The sequence below is a fragment of the Paramisgurnus dabryanus genome, chromosome 18, assembly GCF_030506205.2.
Source record: "Paramisgurnus dabryanus chromosome 18, PD_genome_1.1, whole genome shotgun sequence".
Classification (NCBI taxonomy): domain Eukaryota; kingdom Metazoa; phylum Chordata; class Actinopteri; order Cypriniformes; family Cobitidae; genus Paramisgurnus; species Paramisgurnus dabryanus.
This window is the reverse complement of record NC_133354.1, coordinates 5447597-5470888: the sequence shown is the minus strand read 5'-3', so window position 1 is coordinate 5470888 and position 23292 is coordinate 5447597. Positions and strand designations below refer to the sequence as shown.

Genomic DNA, 23292 nt, shown 5'->3' with positions numbered 1-23292 from the left:
TGGGTGTCACTTTTATAACTTCACTGTTTTCTGATGTATAAAGAGGGTTGTGTGGCTTAGTAGTTTGGTAACCATAAGGTGCTAATGTGCTTTGTTACAGGCATATGTGAAATCTCGGCTACCGGTTCCTGTGAGGTCCAGTAAAAGCTCTGGACAGAGTTCTGAGGATCTAAGTGAGGTGTTATCAGACTTTGTTCACCCCTGGCGTCGAGACCTAAGGGCAGCTGAAGAGTCAGACTACAGCTCTGACAGCAAGATGTCCTTAAAGTCAGCTCAGCACGAACACTTGGAATTAGATCATGCTAAGGACCCAAGTTCAGCCACAAGAATGAAACCAAAGGTTGATGTTGGACAAAACACAGACCAGAATCAGGAATCTGAGCTCATGTTGCAGTTAGAATTGCTGAATCAGGAATGTCAGGAGAAGGAGGAGCTAATCTCCCACCTGCAGCAACAAGTCCAGGAATGGGAGGAGCTTCGGGTACAGCTACAAGAGAAAGACAGGCTCAACCGAGAATACCTGGAGGCCTTGCAAGCAGCGGAGTCCACCATTGCGTACCTTACCGCATGTAGTTTGGACTCTGAGTGTGGTCTGGGTCAGACGGGAGATGTGTCATTGCAACAAAGGTGTGCAGAACTTCAAAAGGCTGTAGAGGAGAAAGACAGAGTCAACACTCAATTGTTGGAGTGCTTGACTACAGCAGAGTCCACGATTGAATCACTACACGGTGTGGACACAACGAGCTGCCAGGCAAGCCGAGCCCCTGGACAGGCAGATCCCCAGGTTGTTTGTGAGAGATTAGAAGACCTAATTAAAAAGGTAAGAAGTTCTCAGCAGAAAGACGTTGGTATCCAAGAACCGTCAGGTGTCCCCCATGGCCCAGGTCTAGGCCCTAACTCAGTTCTGCAGCAGCAGGTGGACTCACTGCAAGAGCCACTGTTGCAGCAGTGCAAGATGAATGCAGAGCTGCAGGAGAAGCTCAGGACTTCAGAAGCAGTTGCAAAACAGTTGAGTGAAACAAACAACAGTGCCCTCACAAGTCTGGAGGAGAGTGACACTCAGGGGCCACAAAATGGAAAGGTCCCATCATGGCAACATCAGCGGTTGATGGACTGTCTGTCTGAATGCATGAGTGCTGCTGAAGGTGCTGTCCAGTCTCTCGCAGATGTCTGCTCAAGCCAAAACAAGTCTCAGAAAAACTCGCCTAATCCAGAGTTAAAGCAATGGCTGGAAAGGCTACAGCGTGCTCTGCTGGAGAAAGAGTCTTTGGAGGATCTGGCAAGCACCAAGAAACACCAACAAAAGACCAGCACACCCATTCAGCAGGCACAACAGGACCAGGACAGCTTAAAACCATTACAGCAACAGAATGTACTGATGCCTGTATCCTCACAACAGAATCTTCACAAGAACCTCTTGATGCTTCTTAAAATTTATACAGAAGGTTCTCAGAACATGAACAAACTAGACGAGGGGGTTAAATGTGAAACCGGAGGTGGAGATGCACCTGAAAATTACTTGTTGGAGAGAGACGCCCAGATCGAAAGTTTGCAGAAGGCCCTGAAGGAAAGACAAAGGACATGCAGAAAGTTGGAGGAGAAACTGGCAACAGCTCAGTCCGTCATCGCTGTGAAAAGCTCAAACAAGGATAAACAAACCGATCAGCGCAAAGGTGAGAGGAAATGCGCACGCACATCAGTTCGGTACTGCTGCACATGATCTAGATGTATCTGTAAGAATGAGTATGTTGCATAGGGATTACATTTGTCACATTTAAGTAACCTCTTAATCTTCTGACCCAATTTTGTTTTTAAAATGATTGCCCACACATCCCTGGCTCATCTAGGATCAGCAAATCAAGAACGCTTATTAAACTAAATGATCTGTATATTTGTTTGCCTGATACCAAAACTGCATTTAATGCCATTCAAGATGAGTAGGTTGCAAAGAAGTGTAAAGTTTCCCATAAATTTACAGAAACTTTCCATGGTAACTTAATCTGGGGGATTTTGGTAATATTCCAAATTGGAAACTTAATGGAAATTTATGGGAATTATTTGGAAATTTAGGATAATGTATATAAACTATATCGTATTCCAGCATTTTGTATGGTTATATGCAGACATGCATGCAAGGTAATACAAATTTTGAAGAATCTTGATACTAATGCTCATCAAGCCTGGATTTATTTGATCAAAAATCCTTCAGAAATTACTCTAAAACATGCAAAGATGGACAATTTTACATTATTTTGTGGACAGAATTTAAGATATGATCTGTGCATGTTATGGAAGAATGCAGGTACATGCAAGGGGTGTGGCCTCAATGTTGTGTGTGCATGTGACTGTAGGGTAGAAATTCAACTAAAATTGCTTTAAATCTCGATGTTGTAAACAAATTTGTTTTTTAACTACATTTAAGTTCCCTGTTATCTGCAACTTTGCAATTTCTTTAAATTTTCCAGTTTATACCCATTAATTCCTGTGAATTCCCATATATTCCCGTTAATTCCCATGGAAAGTTTCCAGCCTTGAAAATGCCCGGACTTTTGCAACCTTAGTAGTATGACCACACCATTATATACATAAACGCCTCATAGACTGACACTGCCTATTGGAGCTGACGTATCAGCGCGGCGGCCATCTTGGATGGGTCTCCAAAGTGCCCCCCTGCATTTATTTCTACTGAGGAATGTGTATCCCCAACTACAATAATGATAACTCCCCGAATTTTACCTGATTTTCACACGGTTTGGTTACATGTAAGTAACGTTAGTTATGATGACATAATATTATAAATTGTAAACTGACCAAAATTATTGTTCAATCTTACTTGTAAAAGATAATCCCATGCGATCTGGTATCAATACTGTCCCGGTTATTCCAACTGTAAGCTGCACAAAATACGGGCATATTTGCTCACTCTCCGTTGATTCTAATTGACTCTGGTGCTAGCGTAGACTGAGAAGACCCAACCAATATGGCGGCAACGCTGGTTTATGTTCCAACACATCATGAGGCGTCTACTTATATAATGTCTATGAGTATGACATCATGTTGCTCATTCATCTTCTGTGAGCTGCTGTTCTCACCCCTACATGTGTACTCTAGCGCCCCCTGGCGAACAGGATGATAAAGGGGTACAGGTGGATGCGCAGGACCTCGGGTACGAAACGAGCGGAAGGAGTGAAATGGAAAGAGAGGAAGGAAGTAGCACAGGTAGACAAGGGAAAAACACTTGAGCGTTATTGGCTGTATCATTTCTGCACCTGCACGGAGTGGGCTCCCTAACTACCACTGATGATAACTAAAGCCTATGCTTTAAAAACTAGTACTGACTGCATGATGTCACTGGTGGTGATGCCTTTTGAGATGATGTAACACTGTTTGTTGGTTGGTTAAAGGAATAGTTTCATGATTCTGTCATCATATTCTCATCCCGTATTGCATGATGTTTGTCATTGTCTACTGCTCTTTTTTGTATATTGTAAATGAATGGGAATGGCTCTTGCCAAAGATGATGCTTAAATTTTTAGTTTTATGTAAATAACCATTTGATCTTGGTTCGGTTGTTTGTCCGTCTGTATACAAGAGTGTTCAGTTTGCATCAACATGATTCATTGAGATTTTGATTACTTCTCTGCATGACCCAACTGTGTTACTTACTCCGATGTGATTGAATAATATTTCAACTAATGTGATTTCTTTATGTAACCTTCACAGCTGCCACTGGCTTGACTAGCAGAGTTTTGAGATGTTTGATATAGCTGTTATTGTGCTTTGTGTTTTAAGATGTGGACGGTGTTCTTCGATTGGTTCCCGTCCTGTCTCCTGTCGCTCAGGACAGATTTTCTCCTGACACTACAACATCCAGCCCGTCGTACCCGAGCTCTCCGGGCCTGAGCTCCCCTAGACCCTGCCACTCTAGTGCGGACCTCAGCGATCCTAACACAGATCCTGCCCTGCTCCGCCAGCACCTCCAGCAGCTCCGAGCACAGGTCGAAGGTCAACACAGAATCATCCAGAACCTCCAGCAGCAGCTGCGGAAGAAGTCTTCGTCGTCTGAGCTCCTGAGCGTGACCTCTGAACCCATAGGAGGTGAGGAAGAAGAGGATAGAAAGCAGATGAAGGCTCAAATCACCCAACTTAGTGCTGAGCTGGAGAAAGAGAAAAGCCTGAACAGAACTAGTCAACCAGGATCTCCATCTAGGTAAACATCATCATCACCTTAATGGGAATTTCTACGTTTTGTGTATTCTGTCCAGTATATTGTCGTGTTTTACCGTATCGCTCTTGCTGTAGGATCGAGTCTTTGGTCCAGTCTCAGGCCCGTGAGTTGTGTGAGCTGAGGGAACAGATCCGTGTGTCTCGTGGTTTGGGTGTTGAACAGCGTAAACAGCTACAGGAGCTCAGAGGAGCTCTGGAGGAGTTACTTCAGCCCAGCGAGACTCGCTCTGCTCCGGGGACTCAACTCCGAGAGCAGCTGGACCGCAGCCTGAGCCTACTGGAGAAACTAGAACAGGGTAAACACACATACAGAGTGAACAATGTGAGGGATGTCAGACACAAGAATGCACTGATAGAGACAGAAAGAAGCCAAAACATAGTGTTTGGAATGGCATGCTACATATTAGCTTTGAAAATATGCAGTAGGTATGAATTTTCGGTATGCACAACATACCCACATGACCACCATTTATTATGAGTATTATAATAATTGCACTGTATCCCACGTTCAATGTGTTTTCTGTTATCCTTCAGTTCCTACAGGAGGTCCTTCTATGGAAAATCAGGAACGGGAAGAGTCAGAGGTGACACTAAGGTAAGTTCAAATATACGCACGAACCATTACTGTCACTGATACTAAACAGATTGCTGGAGGATTCTCAAGAAACATGTTGCATGTAATGCACCGAAGTCCGTAAGCCTGCGTGACCCATGAACGTGCAGATGTTTGGCTTTCTCCTGACAGTGATTGTGAATGGTTGTGGGAGGAGCTGCAGTACCTGCGCTCTCAGCTAGAGGGTGACAGAGACCAGCAGCAGTGCCAGATGGTTTATTTGTGCAAGCAAAACCAGAATCTTGCTGTTAGTACGCAGCACTATATTAACCTGTGAGTGCTGTCTGCAGGGTCTGTGTGCTGTGGAGTATCTGTGTGATTACTCTCAAATCGAAATCTTTCGCAGACACTTTAGCTGTAAATGTAGCTGCTTGTGTATGTTTCCTCATACACCTTTTTTAAAGCTGTATCATATTGTGAAATAACACGGACTGCATGAAAACTGTATATGACAGATTATTAGAACTGTATCTCAAGTCATAGTGCTAATATTTGCATGGTGTGATGACCCATTTTATGATGTGATAATATGATGTCCCAGTACGTTTTACCATATTACCACACACTTAAAATGTACTTTACCTTTAAATCACTTATAGCTTGAAATGTACTTTGTGAACTGCAAAAAATACTTTCTTACTTAGTATTTTTGTCTTGTATCTAAAAATATCTTATATTTAAAAATTCTTAAATCAAGATGCATCGTCTTGATGAGCAAAAAAGGCTAGTTTTTAGAAAAAAAAAATCAAATTTAAGGGAATTTGTGCATAAAACAAGTAAAAAATTCTACCAATAGGGTAAATTAATATTGGCAATTTTTTAACTTGTTTTAAGCAAAAATTAACTTAAATTTAATTTGATCTTTGTCTAAAAACGATTATTTTCTATGGTCATTTTGCTCATCAAAAAAAGCATCTTAATTTAATAGTTTTAGATATTTGTACTAAATACACTGCAAAAAATGACTTTCTTACTTAGTATTTTTGTCTTGTTTTCAGTAAAAATATAAAAAATTCTTAAATTGAGACATATTTTCTCGATGATTAAATTTACCTAGGAAAATAAGTCTAGTTTTTAGACAAAAAATATAAAATTTAAGCGAATTTGTGGTTAAAACAAGCAAAAAAACAAGAAAATTTTTCTTGAATTAAGTGTTAACTTAACTTATTTCAAGAATTTTTTTTTATTTCATTGGCAGATTGTTTTTTTTTTTTTTTGCTTGTTTTAAGCACAAATTTACTTAGTTTATATTTTTTGTCTAAAAACTAGACTTATTTTCCTAGGTCATTTTGCTTATAAAGAAAATACGTCTTCATTTAAGAATTTGTAGATGTTTACTGAAAACAAGACAAAAATACTAAGTAAGAAAGTCACTTTTTGACTCAGATTTTTTCACACACTGCAAAAAAATGATTTTCAAGAAGAAAAAAATCTTTGTATTTTTGTCTTGTTTTCAGTAAAAATATCTAAAATTTTATTAAATTAAGATGCTTTTTCTTGATGAGCAAAATTACCCAATAAAATAAGTTTTTAGAACCAAAACATCAAATTTAAGTGATTTTGTGCATAAAACAAGCAAAAAAATCTTGAACATTTTTCACTAAATTCAATAAAATTTGCGTACCCCATTGACAGATATTTTTGCTTGTTTCAAGCACAAATCCACTTAAATTGTATATTTTCTGTCTAAAATCTAGACTTATTTGCTTAGGTAATTTTGCTCATCAAGAAAATACATCTTGATTTAAGAAGTTTTAGATATTTCTACTAAAAAAAACAAGACAAAAATACTAAGTTAGAAAGTAATTTTTTGCAGTGAAATATTCAGTGTTGTGTTGTTTCTTCACCACACAACAACACATTTGTGTGTTTATTGTTAAATTGATTGACTTTCTCCTCCTGACTGTTTCCAGGCAGATGTTTTTTGTGATATAGTGTTGAATTGTTTGTGTGTGTTTGGTTTGTGACAGACTATCTGCTGAACTTCAGGAGAAAGAGAGACTTGTTCAGGCTCTGCAGAAACAACTGCAAAATCAAGTTCCCACAATGCACCAGTTCTCAGACTCTGAGATGAGTGACAGGCTGTCCAATGATGGCACCAACTCTATCCACGGCAGCCCCCCTGCTCTTCGTAGACAGACAACTCACACAGGTATTACGGATTTGATGTAATCTGCACATCTCATGAAATCCAAGTTTTATATGTCACACATCAGATAAGAATCACTTACAGGTTTTAGGAATTGTGTCCCCTACTAATAGATAAAGGGATTATCAGTGGAAGGGCTTTTATCCTGTGGATTAGACTGTGATCTTGTGACCTAAAGAATAAGATTTGATAGAAGTTTTGCTAGTAGAGATGCGCCGATTACAATTTTCTTGGCCGATTCTGATTTTTCTGTAGGTGTGACCTGCTGAAAGTAGATGATGTCAAGGAATGAGGACACGTAGTGTCAAAATAAAGTTACCTTATATCGAGATTTTATTTGTGGCATTGATGCATTTGTTTATTTATCTTCCATAAGGATTTTGTGAAACAATAGTCTTCCTCCTGAATAATAGCAGTTATTTTCCATTAATCCGCGGTCATGTTTGCTAGTATAATGAAACGGCATCGGTCAAGCCTGGTGTCCTGTTACGAGCTCTTACAGATACATTATTCAGTATCAGTATTCAGTATGAGAGCCTTTAAGAGCCCTGAGCACACATACATGTGGATGTACAATAGGTAATTAGTTTTTTTAGGGTCTTTAACAGAGAGATTAGAATTTTTATGGACATCTGAGGTGATCTGACTCCCGCTGCACCACATCGACAAATACAGAAGCGACGCTGGGCACTTTCTTTACCTGAAACTACCCGGTTCAGGTTTCCCTGTTGATGTGGCACTGAAGATCTGATGGACCACAGTGACTTTGGATTCTGCTTATCTCTTACAGTTGTGTGACATTAGATTATTAGATTGTGTATCTTTTTATTGAACCCAACACCTGCTGTCATAGTGAGATCAGTTTAAGTTAGCAGATCTGATAGAGATGAGCAAGCAGGTTGTGATCCATGACCTCGTCTCTCGCAGCAAATGGAGGAAAGTTCTGAAAGCCACCAAAGAGGAAGGTAAAAATCCACCGCTGCTGTTACAATCTCCATTTGAGTGCCATTGTTGGATTGCTGTCGTGAAACTCTTGAATTTTAGGTTAGGTTTAATGAGAAATGTCATCTTATACTTAAAGATATCTGCGAATGATTTTACTTTAAATCGAAGTGTAATATACCGTTGTCCACATCAGAAAGTCAGCCAGGGTGTATGAAGAGAGATAATAACCAAAACTATTATTTTTCAGTCGATCACAGGGTTCCCCTGGGGTCATGGAATTTTAAAAGGTCTATTCCAGACATTAAAAGTCAGGGATTTTTCCAAATCATGGAATTCATGAAATTTTAGTTAGCATGAACACAACTTTTATGTTTTTTTAAGACATTTAAAATAAAGAAATACTCTGATAAGGAAATCATTTGTGGATTAATTTTGTTTGGGAATTGCGCCCATGTTGCGTTGTTTTTGAGATCTTCAAGCGTGATGAAGTCTCAAGTCTGTAGTCCCATCTAGCAACTTGTTAGAAGCTCATCCCATTTAAAGACACTTTAAAGCTCTAAAAGTCGCGAGTGGTGTGTTTTATGTCACAGAATAAAATATGAAAATACATTGGGTTTATCTCAACTCTTTCCCCACTATTGACAAGTTATCTCGTCAATTAAGAGAAAACATTTGCATGAAAAAACATGTTCCTAATTTTTTTAAGGGTATCTGTTATATCGCAATTTATAAAAAAAGTGAAGCAAAACATTATTTATTAATTTTACACTGCGTTTATGTTTTGATAATCGTTCTGAATCTGATCTCTGAACAAAATTCATTCACAAAAATGCAATTATTTCAGCTTTTTAAGAAAAAAACCCATATTTAAGAGTTTATAAGCATAGAAAAAATATAAATTGGATGAAACTTTTTTTTCCCTGTTTTGTTTGTTTGTTTGTTTGTTTGTTTGTTCTTAAGTTTAAGCAAAACCCTTTTCCAAAAAAAAATCATTGACTTGGGGGCAATGGAATTGGAAGTGCTAAAATGCTTTCTCGCTTCCGGGCTTTGCCTACAAATTATGTCATCCCTGCAGCACTAATTTTAGTCCCTTCCCGCTTGTCAACTGGCAATCTGGAAACTGTACATTTGATCTCTTTTATCCTTCCTTCTTTTTATCACCTATCAAATATGGGTAGGTTTCTTCAAAAACACAAAACTTTGAGGAAAAAGCTGAAATAATTGCATTTTTGTGAAGGACTTTTGTTACGTTTACACCAGCCGCGGTAGAGGCTGCAAGCGCGGGTGATTTTCTTGTTAAGTCAATGCAAAGACGCGATTAGGCATCCTGCGGCACGGTATGCGCGAATCCGAACTTCAGTGGATTTCCGTGCCGCAGTAACCAATCAGGACCTTGCTGCAGTAGTGATGTGATTACAGGAAGTGAACAGTCTCAGAAGCCCCTCCCATGACGCGGATTTCCGCGTGAATGAAGCGAGTAAACTCAAATGTTCAAGCATCCAACTACGCACGAATAGCGCGTTTTTGCCACCTCTACCGCGGCTGGTGTAAACGTAACATTAGAGATCATATGCAGAGCAATCCTCAAAACTGACACAGACATACAGCTGTTTGCATTGGACGATATTTGCAGGTTTTATAAGTAGCGGAAGAGCACCACCTGGTGGATAATAGCGGTATTGCGGAAAGCCGAAAATACTCGTCATTGGCTGGGAAGCGTTTTCTCTTCGTCATTGGAAGGGAAAGGGTTAAGGGGGTGTGCACACCAAAGCTTTTAAACACAACTGAAAACCCCCTGCCAGCTTTTTTCAGCCGACTTATATTGCTGTGATACTTTTGCTTTGTTTATCAGTCGTGGTACGATGCACCGGTTGATTGTTGTGATGTTTATCCCGCCCCTTCTCCACTGTGATTGGACGGCCATGTGAGAACTGGCATTGTCGGCCTCTGATGTAAAAGTTTTTCCATAAATTCTAGGTCATGGAAATTCAGCTGTTAGTCGTTTGCTTTGTTGTAAACAATTGTTTCTCATCACAGTGATGTGTTTTCAGATAAGGGATTGGTACACAGAGGCGTGTCTGTAGAAGTGGGCGTGTCTGAAGGTGGCGAGGGGAGCGTCCGCACGGTGCAGTTGGAAAACCGGCGTCTGCACGAGCAGCTAAGGAGCAGCGATAAACTAAATGCCACTCTCCGCAGTGAACTGGACCTCACGCGCTCAATCTTAAAACAGACAACAGACAAATCACAGGAGCAACAGAAAACAACAGACAGCAAGGGTATCAGTTCAGGTAGAGTCACTTTGTGGTAACATCACTCTGAAGTTCCATTGGTCAATAAAGCATCTCGTCACAAACATCAAATTAGTTTCTATTTTGATGTATATTACAGTACATACGTTTATTTGCTTATTCTCACACATGGTTTTGTCTCTGTCATGTAGATATGTTGGCAGAACATCTGCTGGAGATCCGAGCACTGCGTCAGCGTCTTGAAGAGACGATCAGAACCAATGAGAGACTACGAGAACAGTTAGAGAGAAAATTGCTGGATGCTGAGAAAGATTCGGGTATACACACAACAACAACAACAACAACACATTTCTGTATACTACATTAGTTCATTCCATAAAATTGTTTGTGTGCTTGATCAGCAGCCACCAACATCTTCATCGCCGGTTCTGAGGATCAAGGTCACATCAACAGTGAGCTTCACTTCCTGTTGGCCCAAAACCAAACACTCAAAGAACAGCTCAACCAGGGTGCAAGAGGTAACGCATACATACAAACTCAGATCCTCTTAATGGATATAATCACACTTGAGATATTCACTTTGTGTGTGTGTGTGTGTGTGTGTAGATAAACAGAAGGAGAACGATCGTCTCCGAGAGACTCTGGCCAGACGAACAGCTAAACTGGAGCTTAGCAGGAAAGAATGCGAAACACTCAAACAAGAGCGAAGTCAACTACAGGACAACCTGTACAGGTAACACAGACACACACATACAGTTGTTTTATTTGCAGATTTATATTTGATCTCTGATGAATCTCCACTTGGTTCTGTTTGTGGATGTATTTGAGAGCAGCACATGACACACAGTGATCCAGTAACATGTGCAATGTAAATATAATGTGTGTATCATGTGTCAGTCTAAGAGGGTCTGTGTAATGATATAAAGTATGTTAATGGTTCATATAACACTTACCCACCACATGTAGTTTATTACGTGTATTGTGTTGTGTGTGTTTTAGATTGCAGTGTGAGAACAATCATCAGAGACAGCAGCTGTGTGACACTCAGCAGCTCCTGCAGTCTGTGCGTCTGGAGCTACAAGTGCACGAACATGTGAAGAGCTCAACACAGACTCACACAGGTACACAGTAGGGGTGGGCAAAAAAATCGATTCTTAGATGAATCGCGATTCGGACGTGGGCCGATTCTGAATCGATTCACAAATGTCAAGAATCGATTCTTAAATGTTAGTTTACAAAATAACGTCACGTTATCAGAACCAAAAGGCGGAACTCAACTGGGGGAGCGGTGATGCACACGGACAACTTAAGAGAGCGCGCCCTGCAAGAGCGCATAGCCGAGCTTACAAGAGCAGAAGAGAAAGAACACTTTAAATGCTTGTAGGACTATACTGCATATATCTCTACATTGAATTTAGGGCTGTCACCATTACTCTATTATTTTTGAGGAGTTTTAAAAAAAAATCCTTGAGTACATGTCGAGTACTCCTTAAAATAGCGGAGATGCGGTTTAGTGAAACTAACAGTATTAGAAGCATACAAATCAGCGCTACGCTGCCTCTCTCTCCCTCTCGTTTGCTCGCTCACACACACCGTGCGTGTGAATCAGGAACTGCGTGAGGCAAGAATGCGCATCCATGTGAATTTTGGAAGTTAAAGACGACTGAGCTGCAGTGGCATGGCAAAACACATTTGAGAAGAAAGGCGCAGCAACTCAAAAAGACCTGCATGTTTCACAATTACTCCAAAAGACCATAATGACAATTTTGCGCGTGGAGCAGCAGTTGTGCGATCTACCGGCATTGCCTTTGCGATCGACGTATTGTACACCCCTGCCCTAAACCATCCGCAGACTGTTTAGATATAACATGAATATACTTCTGTAAAAATATGCACATAGTTTGTTATTCAGTCGCTGGGTGCGCTGCATTATATAAATACAGTAATACTGCCAATCACTGGGTATAATGATGATGATTAGACGCTTAACGTTCGTGGAAGTTAATGCCGGTTAACATATAGAATTAATATGTCACGTTAAATTAATATTTTTACTGGTTTTAATGTCTTACAACAGAAACAGGACATGTATGTATATAAGAATGACATTATTTATCCCTAGTTGCATTAAAGTACAGTATATGACAGTTCAGAGACTAGCAAAAGCGCAAACATTAACCTGGCTTTGAAAGCAAATGCGACGTAATGACGTCACAGATATGCAAATTAGTACGTCAAGAATCGATTCTGAATCGAATCGGGACCCTAAGAATCGATTCTGAATCGATTCATGAGGGTCCAAGCGATTCCCACCCCTAGTACACAGTCATGCAGACACACAAAGACTAGCACAGGTGGACACACACACACGCACGACAGCCTCGTGAATAAACCTAGTAAGTTTCCAACCTAGACAGGATTGTGTTGTTCAGATTTGAAATTTGAAATGCATGAATGGTACTGATATGTGTTAGCAGGAGATGCTTCTGGATCTGATTGTGGATCTGCCGTGAATCTGAATGAGCTCTTGGCTGAGATCAGACAGCTGCGTGTGCAGTTAGAGAGAAGCATCCAGACCAACACAACACTGAGACAGAGATTAGAACAACAACTACTGAACACATCTGACCAGAAATCAACCATTAACATCAACTACCTGCTGACAAAGAAGGGTACACACACACACACACACACACACACACACACACACACACACATACACACACACACACACACACACACACACACACAATCCTTCTGTTTACTATGATAAATGACTGTGATGCACTGCCTCTCGTGTGCTATTGCTTAACTCTTTCCTCACCAGCGTTTTTAAACAAGTTGCCAGCCAGGATTTTAGTTAAATAGTTAAATGCCTTCCAGAAAATATTCTCTCTTTAAAGGGACACTTCATCCATTTGCATAAAGCTTTGTATAGTTAGAACCCCAGTCATGTTTTTGAATGGTCGTGCATCATTTCCTCAGTTGCCGCTGAGACAGGAGAAATACAGATTTCAGTGTTGCACTTCCTTCTTTCAATGATGTAAAAATCATCATTTTGTATCATTGAAAGAAGGAAGTCCAATATCTTTGTTGAGGGGGTGAGACTACAAACACCCCTTTTCTCTGTCAAATAGGCACCAAATTCGAAATGTATGCTACATTTCGACAACAAATATGACACATTTTCAATAAAGATTAATGTTTCTACGGGTGAAATCCTCCTTTATATATATATATATATATATATATATATATATATATATATATATATATACATATACATACATACACATACATACATACAATATATCAAATGATAGAAAAAACCCTTTGCTTTAAAACAAACAAACAAAATTTCACCCTACCTTTATTAGTTCTCACGTCTCAAATATGTGTAGGTTTCTTCAAAAGTAAAAAATTTTGAGCAAAGCTGAGATTATTTCATTTTGGGAAGGACTTTTTATAGAGATCAGATTCAGGGTGATGATCAAAACATATGCTGAGTTTGAACTGTTTGAAATTACTTTCTTAGTGTTTTTGCTTTGTTCAGTAAAAAATATCATAAATTCTTAAATTAAGATGTATTTTCTTGATGAGCAAAATAAGTCAAGTTTTTAGACAAAAAATATAAAAATTTAAGCGAAGTTGTGCTTAAAACAAGCAAAAAAACTGCCAATGGAATAAGGAAAAATCTCTTGAATTTTTCTTGAATTAAGTGTTTAAGAAAAATTTTCAAGATTTTTTTGCTTACCCCATTGGCAGTTTTTTTTTGCCTGTTTTATGCACAAAATCACTTAAATTTGATATTTTTGGTCTAAAAACTAGACTTATTTTTAGATGAATTTTTAGATATTTTTACTGAAAACAAGACAAAAATACTAAGACTTTTTTTCTTTAAAATAATTTTTCGTCATTGGCATGGAAGTGCACATGTTTCATTGCTAAAACACAATGTTATTTTGTGTTTTTTGTATAATACAATGTGTCCGTGTGGTTTATGGTTCAAAAAACACATTATTCTTCACATAACATAAATTTTTGCAGCTCCAAATAGCCTGCTTTCCTCAAACGCACAGATTTTGTATAAAACTCGAAAATTTAAAAAGCGCTGTTTCCCTGATTGGCCAGCTAATCTGTACGTTGTGATTGGTCTGGAAACCTCTGACATATGTTGGAAATGTGACGCTCTTTACCATGTTTGAAAGATTCGCTCACAATGCAATGCTAAGTAAGGGATAATGTAGAGGCAGCCGGTAGTTATTGGGAAATAAGCCCCGACAGTGTGATCAGACCCGACGCGAAGCGGAGGGTCTTGTATCACACTGAAGGGGCTTATTTCCCAATAACTACAGGCTGCCTCTACATTATCCCGCTTATTACACGGCTACTTGCCACATAAGAAAAAAAACTGGACATGAATATGAATTTGAAACATTTTATTGGCATATTTGTTTTAAATTAAAATTTTTATCCTTCCGTGAAACTTTGCACAGATGCATAAAATGATCGTAATACCTTATTAAGATCCTCTGCTTCATACTTGTCTGTCTCCATTTTTTCTCTTTTAGCCAGTCTTTGAGAAGTTTTAATGCCCATTCTGTATTTTTTTGTGTGTTGGCTTCGTAGCTGTCATGCTCTATTTTGTCAAGTTCAGTCTCAGTAGCTGTCTGTGTCTTGTCGTGGTTGTCGAGTGTTTGTCACAAGATGGCGCCAAACAGACAGTAATCTTTATTGATCTTTATTGGCGCGGAGTGATTTTACTCATGCAAGTAGTCCGGCTATGCGTTATTATTTTGGAGCGGTTATTATTTGAAAAGAACGAACCTGCAAATGTCTCAACTGACCAATCAGAATCAAGCATTCCAGAGAGCCGTGTAATAACAGGAGTTAACTTACAGGCTGTGAGTCAGAAGCGGGAGGAATTATGATAATGTCGGTCTTGTCTACATCATCAATCCCAGGAAGTAAACTGTTACCCACAATCCATGTGTTTGTTGTAGTCCAAGAAAAGAGATTTACGTTAGAAACGATAACTCTGCGTCATCGTTTACTTTGGGGTTTGTACCTTTTGCATATCGCTAACATGAACTAATACACATTTATACATCAAAGGAAATATAAAATCATGAATCGGACCATAGGTGCTCTTTAATTGACGGGGTAACTCTTCAATGGTGAGGAAAGAGTTTTATTAGAGTAGTATTATTATAAGGGTTTGTTCAGTTCAGTCGTGTTGTAGTAATTATGTCAAAAACAGAAGTATAACAGTAAATAAAAACCGTTTCAGCATATCGGTTATCGGGCACATAAGCATCCAAATATTTGTTATCGGTATCGGTTTAAAAAAAATTAGTATCGGTCGATCTCTAATTGTGTGCAACATTTTTTGTCTCCCTCTTAGTATTTTGTCCACTTTCCCGGTTGCTAAAAGTCCTCGTCTGTGCTCCTAACAATTTTGACCTTAAGACCTCTTTTAAGGGTTAAGATGCTTTCTGAATTACTTTTTTCTTTACTAGGATTTTTTCTTTAATTTCTACGAATTTTCTTAGAATTGCGTCACTAAGGAGCTACTTTTTGCATTAAGATTCTTTTAACCCTAACCCTGATGTTTAGTTTATTTTATAAAATACAAGTAAGAAAATTCAAGTTTTTTTTGTTTGTTTGTTTGTTTTTTCAGAAGTAGCTGTTAAATCAGATGTTCTTCACTCACATACAGACCTATCCAGTCCTACAAACGGTCAGTATCTGTCTCTTATTTAATGCTTGTGTAGAGTATATGTCAGGTATATCGAAGTCATCTTCATACACAAACTCATCTGTTGTGTGTTTAGACGGTGGCAGTTCAGTGGAAAGCGGGTCTCACGCGCCATCTCGGCTGGTACCGGGACATCGGATCTGGGCGGATCGACGTGGCCGCCATGTTCTTGGTCTGATGGAAGATTATAACGCCCTGCGCAAACAGATGACTGAAGCCCAGAGACTGACCAGAGATCTGGACGCACAGATACACGACTGCAGCAGGGTCAGAATACACACGTAAACCTGTGTCTTATGTTTTACGGCCCACTGATTGTGTTTCTAGTCGGAAAACCCATTGTGTGTTTGTATCAGGTTCTAGATCAGTTCCAGATGAAGGGGTTCTCCAGCAGCGTCAGCACTATGCAGCATGTTCTAGAAGAAGCGGCACGACTTCTTAAACTGTTCTGGAGAGTCTCACTGCCCTCAGGAGACGCCACACAAACTCAACAGGTAACACACGCTTACCTCCTGCACCTCGACAAGTTTTAATTTGTGGCTCGCATGGAAATAAATAATACGGTGATATGATCATTCATGCATGCACATTTTCTGTCTTTTTTGCTCCGGATGCTAACTTCATTAGAAAACCAAACCCATTATTTTAAAGGGACACTCCACATTTTTTGAAAATATTGTCATTTTCCAGCTCCCCTAGAGTTAAACATGTGATCGTTTTGGAATCCATTCAACTGATCTCTGGGGTCTGGGGCTAGCACTTTTAGCATAGCTTAGCATAATCCGTTGAATCTGATTAGATCATTAGCATTGCGCTAAAAAATAACCAAAGAGTTTCAATATTTTTTCTATTTAAAACTTGACTCTTCTTTAGTTACATCGTGTACTAAGACTGACGGAAATTAAAAGTTGCGATTTTCTAGGCAGATATTGTTAGGAACTATACTCAATCACAACTTATAATTTTAATCTCTCTCTCTCTCAGGATGAGCTGTTGAAGAGCGAGATCTCTCATCTGAAGAGTCGTTTGTCTCAGCAGGAGCGAATGCTCATTGGAGCTGTTAAACGCCTCAGATCCTCCAATCAGCTGAAGGAAGGCATGGAGCGTGTCATCATAGACCAGCGTAAGATTTAGGGATGGGCATTGTTTAGTAATATAATATTCTAATATTTGAGCTCATGAAAAATAAATATTTGAATATTAATTTAGTAAAGTGACATTAATAAGACAGTGATTCTCACACTGGGGGCCCCGAGGTGGTGCCTGGGGTACCCCAGTTTATTGACATTTTATAAAAATACATTCATTTATCATAAATGCTGTGTAATTAAACCTAAGGTTACAAACCAACAGCACAACATTGTATAATTTAATATATTACACTGTAAAAAATTATTTTCAAGAAGTCTTGAAAATCTTGAACATTTTTCTTAAACACTTATTTTGAGAAAAAATTGCTTAGCCCATTGGCAGATTTTTTTTGCTAGTTTTATGCACAAAATCACTTAAATCTAAAAACTAGACTTATTTTCTTAGCTCATTTTGCTCATCAAGTAAATACATCTTAATATAAGAATTTTTAGATATTTTTACTGAAAACAAGACAAAAATACTAAGAATTTTTATCTTGAAAATAATTCTTTGCAGTGTAAATTCCAGAAAAATTCAATACTTTTTTTTACCCCATTGACAGATTTATTTTGCTTGTTTTATGCACAAATGTTTTTTCTTTGAAAATTATTTTTTGCAGTGTAAGAAAATAAGTCAAGTTTTAGACAAAAAAAATATACAATTTAAGTAAATTTGTGCTTAAAACAAGCAAAAATAAATCTTAAAATAAGTTTACTTTTTTCTTAAACACTTAATTCAAGAAAACATTTCTCACCCCATTGGCAGATATTTTGCTTGTTGTAAGCATGCATTTACTTAAATTGTATATTTATTTTCTAAAAACTAGACTTATTTTCTTCAAAAAAATGCATCTTGATTAAAGAATTTTTTGATATTTCTCCTGAAAACAAGACAAAAATACTAAGTAAGAAACCCATTTTTTGCAGTGTATTTTTCATTTTGTCACAATTTCACAAAAGGCTTTCACTGCAAATAATGATTTTCAAGAAAAAAATTCTTAGTATTTTTGTCTTGTTTTCAGTAAAAATATCTAAAAATTCTTAAATTAAGATGTTTTTTCTTGATGAGCAAAATGACCCAATAAAATAACTCTAGTGTTTAGACCAAAAATATCAAATTTAAGTAATTTTGTGCATAAAACAAGCAAAGAAATCTGCCAATGGGTTAAGCAAAAAATCATGAACATTTTTCTTAAACACTAAATTCAAGAAAAATTTGCTTACCCCATTGGCAGATTTTTTTTGCTTTTTTTATGAACAAAGAATTTTTAGATATTTTTACTGAAAACAAGACAAAAATACTAAGATTTCTTGCAAATATTTTTTTGCAGTGCATATTCTCTAAACGTCAAAAAAATAATACTCTTATTAAAAAAAAAAAAAAAAAAAAACAATAGCCCCCATGCATTTAAATCCTTGGTGTTTCAAGTCGATCGTTTTTGTGAAGAAAGACAGCATTGAATTTAACATTATTTTACAAATATCATAAGCTGGCTTGATACCTTATTGACTATGCAAAGTAATGAGCTTAATTTAACAAAACTTCACAAAGATGGACTTATTGCTAATGTTTGCTGTTAAACAGCCATCTGCAGTTATCCTTTTTTTTCCCCACAGAGCACCGCATATAATAAATGTTCACCATTTCATTTCGTCTCGTTCAGCTTTGTATTCACAAAATAAATAAGGCTTTAAAACAGGAAACAAATCTGATGTGGTGATGCGGAGCACGTCTAAATAATCACATGTGAGCCGGTGGACAAAAACAGACAGAAAACGGCTTTAAAACTCAAAATACTTCAATTCTGCGATCTGAATTGCCAAAACAATCAGAAATACATACAAATAAATGAATGTTCATGTATATTTTACATTCAAGTCTGTAAGAGACGGTACAGGTGAAGTGACCTTAACCATATGGCGGTGCATTAAATTATAAAAATTCGTGCACATCCCTATTTAGATTCTGTACATGCATGAACACACATTCATAGATGAGAGCTGATGTTTGTTTTGTGTTTGTTTTGCAGTATCTCTGACTCACGGTGTGCTGAAGAGAGCCAGAGGAAACCTGGAGGTTTGTTTGTTATTCTCAATATTCAGTTTTTAAAGCAATGACATACTGTACAGACATTATAAAAACAACTCACAGACATAAGCATAGATCCACACTAAAATGCATGTTTGATCTGTCTTAACTGAAAACAGCTTGCACTGGCAGATCTTAACATATATATGTGCCATTGTTTTGTCTCAAGATGCACACCGGTTGTTTTTTGTTTTTAAAAAGAATACAACTATTACAACAAATTCACAATTACAAGAGGCGGACATTATTTCAAATCCTTGGGAACTTTTTGGATCATGCAATTACACAACTGCACACTTTGCAAGTGTTTTTGTGGAAATTTTTATTACATATTGTGGTGTTAAAATGCTGAATTCTGATTGGACAAGACTATCTTTTGTGAGCTTAACTAACCTGTCCTTAAACAAACTGTGCTAACACATTAAAATAAGACAAATTGCTCTTATATTTGCAAGTGGTGTTGAAAAAAAGCATCTGCTAAATGTTAATGTAGTATGTAAATCCTGTAAGGTTGTATTGTTAACATTAGTTAATGCATGAGCTAACATGAACTAACAATGAGCACGAAGCCGATTAATCTTAATGCTACTAATAAAATGAAAAGTTGTAACTGTTAACATAGTTAATGCACAATGAACTAACATTACCAGTTGTATTGGTATTAACTAGCTATGCTGAAAAACGATATTGTTCATTGTTAGTTTATGTTTGCTAATGCATTAACTAATATTAACAAATACAACAAAACCTTTGACTTGTCTTTTCTATGCTTGCTGTTAAAAGGTTGATAGTTGAGTTTAAATCATATGAAATGATTTCTGTTCTTGTCAATAGCTTTAACAGGGTTTTAATATTACAACTTCACAGAAACCTTATTCAACTTTTTTAGTATTTCTGGCTTTAGTTTTCTTCTGCTCCTTCTTAAATATCTGCCGTCTATTATTTTGCCTCTGTATTTCAGTGTAACTATCTGAAGGGTCTGCAGGTAGAAGGTTAGTTTTAAGGGCTCGTGTGCTTAGTCTTTTGCATGTGAATGTTAATGATGGTCACAGCATGCAGATTATTGTTGTTTTTTGCAGCTTGCAATTTAAAGTCACAATGAAACGGAAGTAGTGATTTGTTTTATTTTCCTTGTCGTGATGTATATACAAGTGAAACGGCTTCTGAAATGAAAAAATGTAGGGCGGGACTTGAAATCATCCATCAAGAGTGGCAAAATTGGTTTGAGATTTGAGGGCACTTGATTTTTTTGACAATGTTTTTTTTTTTTTTTTGAGGGCACATGCTTTTTTGAGAACTTTTATTGTATGAGCGCGCGTGATTTTTGGACATTTTTTATTGGATGAGGACCATGCTTTTTTTGATTCATTTTTATTGGTTGAGGGCACATGCTTTTTTTATATTTTTTATTGGTTGAGGGCACATGATGTTTATGACATGTTTTTTTTTTTTTTTTTTTGAGGGCACATGCTTTTTTTGAGAACTTTTTTTTTGTTTGAGGGCACATGCTTTTTTGAGAACTTTTATTGGATGAGAGCGCATGATTTTTGAACATTTTTTATTGGATGAGGGCACATGCTTTTTTTGAATAATTTTTATTGGTTGAGGGCACATGATTTTTTTGAATAATTTTTATTGGTTGAGGGCACATGATTTTTTTGATAAAAATGTTTTGGTTGAGGGCACATGCTTTTTTTATATCTTTTATTGGTTGAGGGCACATGCTTTTTTAAATATTTTTTTATTGGTTGAGGGCACATGATTTTTTTGACAATGTTTTTTTTTTTTTTTGAGGGCACATGCTTTTTTGAGAACTTTTATTGTATGAGCGCGCATGATTTTTGGACATTTTTTATTGGATGAGGACCATGCTTTTTTTGATTCATTTTTATTGGTTGAGGGCACATGCTTTTTTATATTTTTTATTGGTTGAGGGCACATGATGTTTATGACATGTTTTTTTTTTTTTTTTTTTGAGGGCACATGCTTTTTTTGAGAACTTTTTTTTTGTTTGAGGGCACATGCTTTTTTGAGAACTTTTATTGGATGAGAGCGCATGATTTTTGAACATTTTTTATTGGATGAGGGCACATGCTTTTTTTGAATAATTTTTATTGGTTGAGGGCACATGATTTTTTTGATAAAAATGTTTTGGTTGAGGGCACATGCTTTTTTTATATCTTTTATTGGTTGAGGGCACATGCTTTTTTAAATATTTTTTTATTGGTTGAGGGCACATGATTTTTTAAATATTTTTTTATTGGTTGAGGGCACATGATTTTTTTGATAAAAATGTTTTGGTTGAGGGCACATGCTTTTTTTATATCTTTTATTGGTTGAGGGCACATTATTTTTTTGACAATGTTTTTGTTTGTTTGAGGGCACATGCTTTTTTTGAGAACTTTTATTGCATGAGAGCACATGATTTTTTGAAATTTTTTTATTGGATGAGGGCACTTTTTTATTCAAATTTTTTTTGTTGAGGGCACATGCTTTTTTTGATAATTTATATAGGTTAAGGGCATAATTTTTTTTACTTTTTTGCAATTTTTATTGGATGAGGGCCATGGTTTTTTTGATTCATTTTTATTGGTTGAGGGCACATGATTTTTTTGACAATTTTTTTTTGTTTGAGGGCACATGCTTTTTTGAGAACTTTTATTGGATGAGAGCGCATGATTTTTGAACATTTTTTATTGGATGAGGGCACATGCTTTTTTTGTTTAATTTTTATTGGTTGAGGGCACATGCTTTTTTAAATATTTTTTTATTGGTTGAGGGCACATGATTTTTTTGACAATTTTTTTTTTTTGAGGGCACATGCTTTTTTGAGAACTTTTATTGGATGAGAGCGCATGATTTTTGAACATTTTTTATTGGATGAGGGCACATGCTTTTTTTGAATAATTTTTATTGGTTAAGGGCACATTATTTTTTTGATAAAAATGTTTTGGTTGAGGGCACATGCTTTTTTTTATATCTTTTATTGGTTGAGGGCACATTATTTTTTTGACAATGTTTTTGTTTGTTTGAGGGCACATGCTTTTTTTGAGAACTTTTATTGCATGAGAGCACATGATTTTTTGAAAAATTTTTATTGGATGAGGGCACTTTTTTATTCAAATTTTTTTTTGTTGAGGGCACATGCTTTTTTTGATAATTTATATAGGTTAAGGGCATAATTTTTTTACTTTTTTGCAATTTTTATTGGATGAGGGCCATGGTTTTTTTGACAATTTTTTTTTGTTTGAGGGCACATGCTTTTTTGAGAACTTTTATTGGATGAGAGCGCATGATTTTTGAACATTTTTTATTGGATGAGGGCACATGATTTTTTTGATTCATTTTTATTGGATGAGGGCACATGCTTTTTTTGATTCATTTTTATTGGTTGAGGGCACGTGATTTTTTTGATAAAATTTTTTTGGTTGAGGGCACATGCTTTTTTTATATTTTTTATTGGATGAGGGCACATGCTTTTTTTTATATTTTTTTATTGGTTGAGGGCACATGATTTTTTTGACAATTTTTTTTTGTTTGAGGGCACATGCTTTTTTGAGAACTTTTATTGGATGAGAGCACATGATTTTTGAACATTTTTTATTGGATGAGGGCACATGCTTTTTTTTATATTTTTTTATTGGTTGAGGGCACATGATTTTTTTGACAATTTTTTTTTGTTTGAGGGCACATGCTTTTTTGAGAACTTTTATTGGATGAGAGCACATGATTTTTGAACATTTTTTATTGGATGAGGGCACATGCTTTTTTTGAATAATTTTTATTGGTTGAGGGCACATGATTTTTTTTGATAAAAATGTTTTGGTTGAGGGCACATGCTTTTTTTATATCTTTTATTGGTTGAGGGCACATGCTTTTTTATATCTTTTATTGGTTGAGGGCACATTATTTTTTTGACAATGTTTTTGTTTGTTTGAGGGCACATGCTTTTTTTGAGAACTTTTATTGCATGAGAGCACATGATTTTTTGAAATTTTTTTATTGGATGAGGGCACTTTTTTATTCAAATTTTTTTTTGTTGAGGGCACATGCTTTTTTTGATAATATATATAGGTTAAGGGCATAATTTTTTTACTTTTTTGCAATTTTTATTGGATGAGGGCCATGCTTT

At 36.8% G+C, this 23292-nt stretch overlaps 1 protein-coding gene across 10 annotated transcripts in view; it reads left to right on the top strand.

Moving 5' to 3' along the window:
• cdk5rap2 (CDK5 regulatory subunit associated protein 2) overlaps positions 1-23292 on the top strand; it is a 63197-nt gene that overhangs the window by 37528 nt on the left and 2377 nt on the right. For 4 of the 10 annotated variants that reach the window (XM_073812572.1, XM_073812574.1, XM_073812571.1 and 1 more), the window contains exons 32-49: positions 101-1673; positions 3112-3219; positions 3793-4210; positions 4303-4523; positions 4762-4822; positions 6811-6992; positions 9986-10222; positions 10375-10500; positions 10585-10701; positions 10790-10916; positions 11183-11304; positions 12658-12855; positions 15864-15923; positions 16018-16208; positions 16298-16435; positions 16926-17064; positions 19102-19148; positions 20122-20152. In XM_073812572.1, the coding sequence (XP_073668673.1) occupies positions 101-1673; positions 3112-3219; positions 3793-4210; positions 4303-4523; positions 4762-4822; positions 6811-6992; positions 9986-10222; positions 10375-10500; positions 10585-10701; positions 10790-10916; positions 11183-11304; positions 12658-12855; positions 15864-15923; positions 16018-16208; positions 16298-16435; positions 16926-17064; positions 19102-19148; positions 20122-20152 (4096 nt within the window). The remainder of the gene's footprint in view (positions 1-100; positions 1674-3111; positions 3220-3792; positions 4211-4302; positions 4524-4761; positions 4823-6810; positions 6993-9985; positions 10223-10374; positions 10501-10584; positions 10702-10789; positions 10917-11182; positions 11305-12657; positions 12856-15863; positions 15924-16017; positions 16209-16297; positions 16436-16925; positions 17065-19101; positions 19149-20121; positions 20153-23292) is intronic. The other 6 variants (XM_073812573.1, XM_065243746.2, XM_073812576.1 and 3 more) reach the window with 6 other exon arrangements.